Below are 2,500 nucleotides of genomic sequence, written 5' to 3'. Positions count from 1 at the left end.
CTAGCATTATATAACATTAACAAACAAACAAAATCATTAGGAATGATTATGATATACTACAGAGGGTGTCTCGCATCACATACCCTTAACAACCCAACGACAACCAAATGAATAATTATTAAATACTTCAGAGGGCATCTACCATCACATACCCTTAACAACCCAACGACAACCCAATGAATAATTATTAAATACCTCAGAGGGCATCTAGCATCACATAACCTTAAGAACCCATCTACAACCCAATGAATAATTATTGAATACCTCAGAGGGCATCTACCATCACATACCCTTAACAACCCAACAACATCCAGACGAATAATTATCAAATAAAACAAAGGACATCTAGCATCATATACCCTTAACATCCCAAGGAAATCACTATAGTCCATTTCTTTTAGCGATGCATATTTGCACCGACTGGCGGCGGTGCCCTTTTAGCTCGGAAAATTTTCCTGATCGCTGATTGGTTAGAATTATCTTGTCCAACCAATCAGCGATCCGGAAAATTTTCTGAGCTAAAAGGGCACCGCTGCGAGTCGGTGCAAATATGCATCGCTAAAAGAAATGGACAATAGGAGTAATTATTAAATGCTACGGAGGGCATCTAGCAACACATAACCTTAACAACCCATGGAACCCCCTCCCCCCCCTTCTCAAAAAAGAAATTTACTTACCCTGGACCATAAGTTTGTACGTGTAGGTGGCTCCGGGATACAAGGTGGTGTTCAGATTTCGAGTGAGGAGGCCCGTGACGGAATCCAGCAGGAAGTGGCGATCGCCGGGCGGCGCGAACAGCTGGTAGGTGACAGCGGCGCACGGACATCTCGCCGACTCACCTGGTCCCAAAGGGCAGGTGAGACCTAGGTCCTCATCGGTGCTCCAAGCCCGGTACACGACTCCTGCAGAAGAAGATGTATTGATCGGTCAGAAAGGTAATTTTTTGGATTTTTTTTTTTCGCTTTCGTCTGATTCTACCTCCAAAGATACTCATTTCGTTCTTCCAGAAACCTTAACATATCGTTCCATATCTTCTGTAAATCATTTCTCTTATTCTATTCAATTCCTTCCTCAGTTCTCCATAACAAATCTACTGGGCATCGGTACACGACTCCTTCAGAAGAAGATGTATTGATCGGTTAGAAAGTTCATTTTTTGGATTTTTTTTTTTCGCTTTCGTCTGATTCTACCTCCAAAGATACTCATTTCGTTCTTCCAGAAACCTTAACATATCGTTCCATATCTTCTGTAAATCAATTCTCTTATTCTATTCAATTCCTTCCTCAGTTCTCCATAACAAATCTACAGGGCATCGGTACACGACTCCTGCAGAAGAAGATGTATTGATCGGTCAGAAAGTTCATTTTTTGGATTTTTTTTTTTTTCGCTTCCGTCTGATTCTACCTCCTAAGATACTCATTTCGTTCTTCCAGAAACCTTAATATATCGTTCCATATCTTCTGTAAATCAATTCTCTTATTCTATTCAATTCCTTCCTCAGTTCTCCATAACAAATCTACTGGGCATTCATATTGGACTGTCTCACTTCCCTTTCATATTTTTCTCTCAACTCCTTCCATTTTCTTTCCTTTTAGAAAATGTAACTGATATTTTTGGAATAAAATAAAATTGTTGCAAGACTACAACGTTAGGCAATTACGTTAGCAGCATATTATGATATAGAATATCATCCGACATCAAAGATGGGTAATGCAGATGCTTTATCTAGATCTCCAGTAGAAAAAGCACCAGAAGAGTATGATAACAGTATACTATTAGTTTCACTATATGAATAATAATCTCATGACTCGGCTTTCCAAGAGATTCTGTGTACCTGTTATTTGATGTAATACTGTAGCTAATATGAAGATAAAAGCTATTCAGTTACATGGTCTCTTATAAACATAATTTGCTTTTAGTACACGGACGGTATAGTATTGTCTATGAAATTATTCCAATTTGGATTATTACTTTTGCAACTATTTTGAGAAAGTAATTTCTTTTGATAATTGTGTAGTTTTAGCGTCGTGAAGCATATTGTAATTTGCAGACAACATAACTTCTCGTTGTACCTCATAAAATCTTAGTGCCTTTTTAACATTATGGTTCATTATATATATATATATATATATATATATATATATATATATATATATATATATATATATTGATATATATTCATATATATATATATATATATATATATATATATATATATATATATACATATATATAATATATATATATATATATATATATATATATGTATATATGTATGTGTGTACCGTGTATATATTTATACACACAAATACACACACACACACACACACACACACACACATATATATATATATATATATATATATATATATATATATATATATATATATATATATATATATACACGCCATTTTTGCAAATGACATAGCACTGAATTCTACCTAGCGGGATTATTACCCAATCATAAATTATCAAACATTTTTAAAACTCGCATCAAGTT

The 2,500-nt window shown here is 34.8% G+C and overlaps 1 protein-coding gene across 1 annotated transcript in view; it reads right to left on the bottom strand.

The window, feature by feature from the left end:
- LOC137649653 (uncharacterized) overlaps positions 1-2,500 on the bottom strand; it is a 31,051-nt gene that overhangs the window by 8,305 nt on the left and 20,246 nt on the right. The window contains exon 5 of the mRNA XM_068382632.1: positions 678-902. Within this exon, the coding sequence (XP_068238733.1) occupies positions 678-902 (225 nt within the window). The remainder of the gene's footprint in view (positions 1-677; positions 903-2,500) is intronic.

The sequence above is a fragment of the Palaemon carinicauda genome, chromosome 11, assembly GCF_036898095.1.
Source record: "Palaemon carinicauda isolate YSFRI2023 chromosome 11, ASM3689809v2, whole genome shotgun sequence".
Classification (NCBI taxonomy): domain Eukaryota; kingdom Metazoa; phylum Arthropoda; class Malacostraca; order Decapoda; family Palaemonidae; genus Palaemon; species Palaemon carinicauda.
The sequence above is the reverse complement of the archived record's forward strand: the minus strand, read 5'-3'. Positions and strand labels throughout refer to the sequence as shown.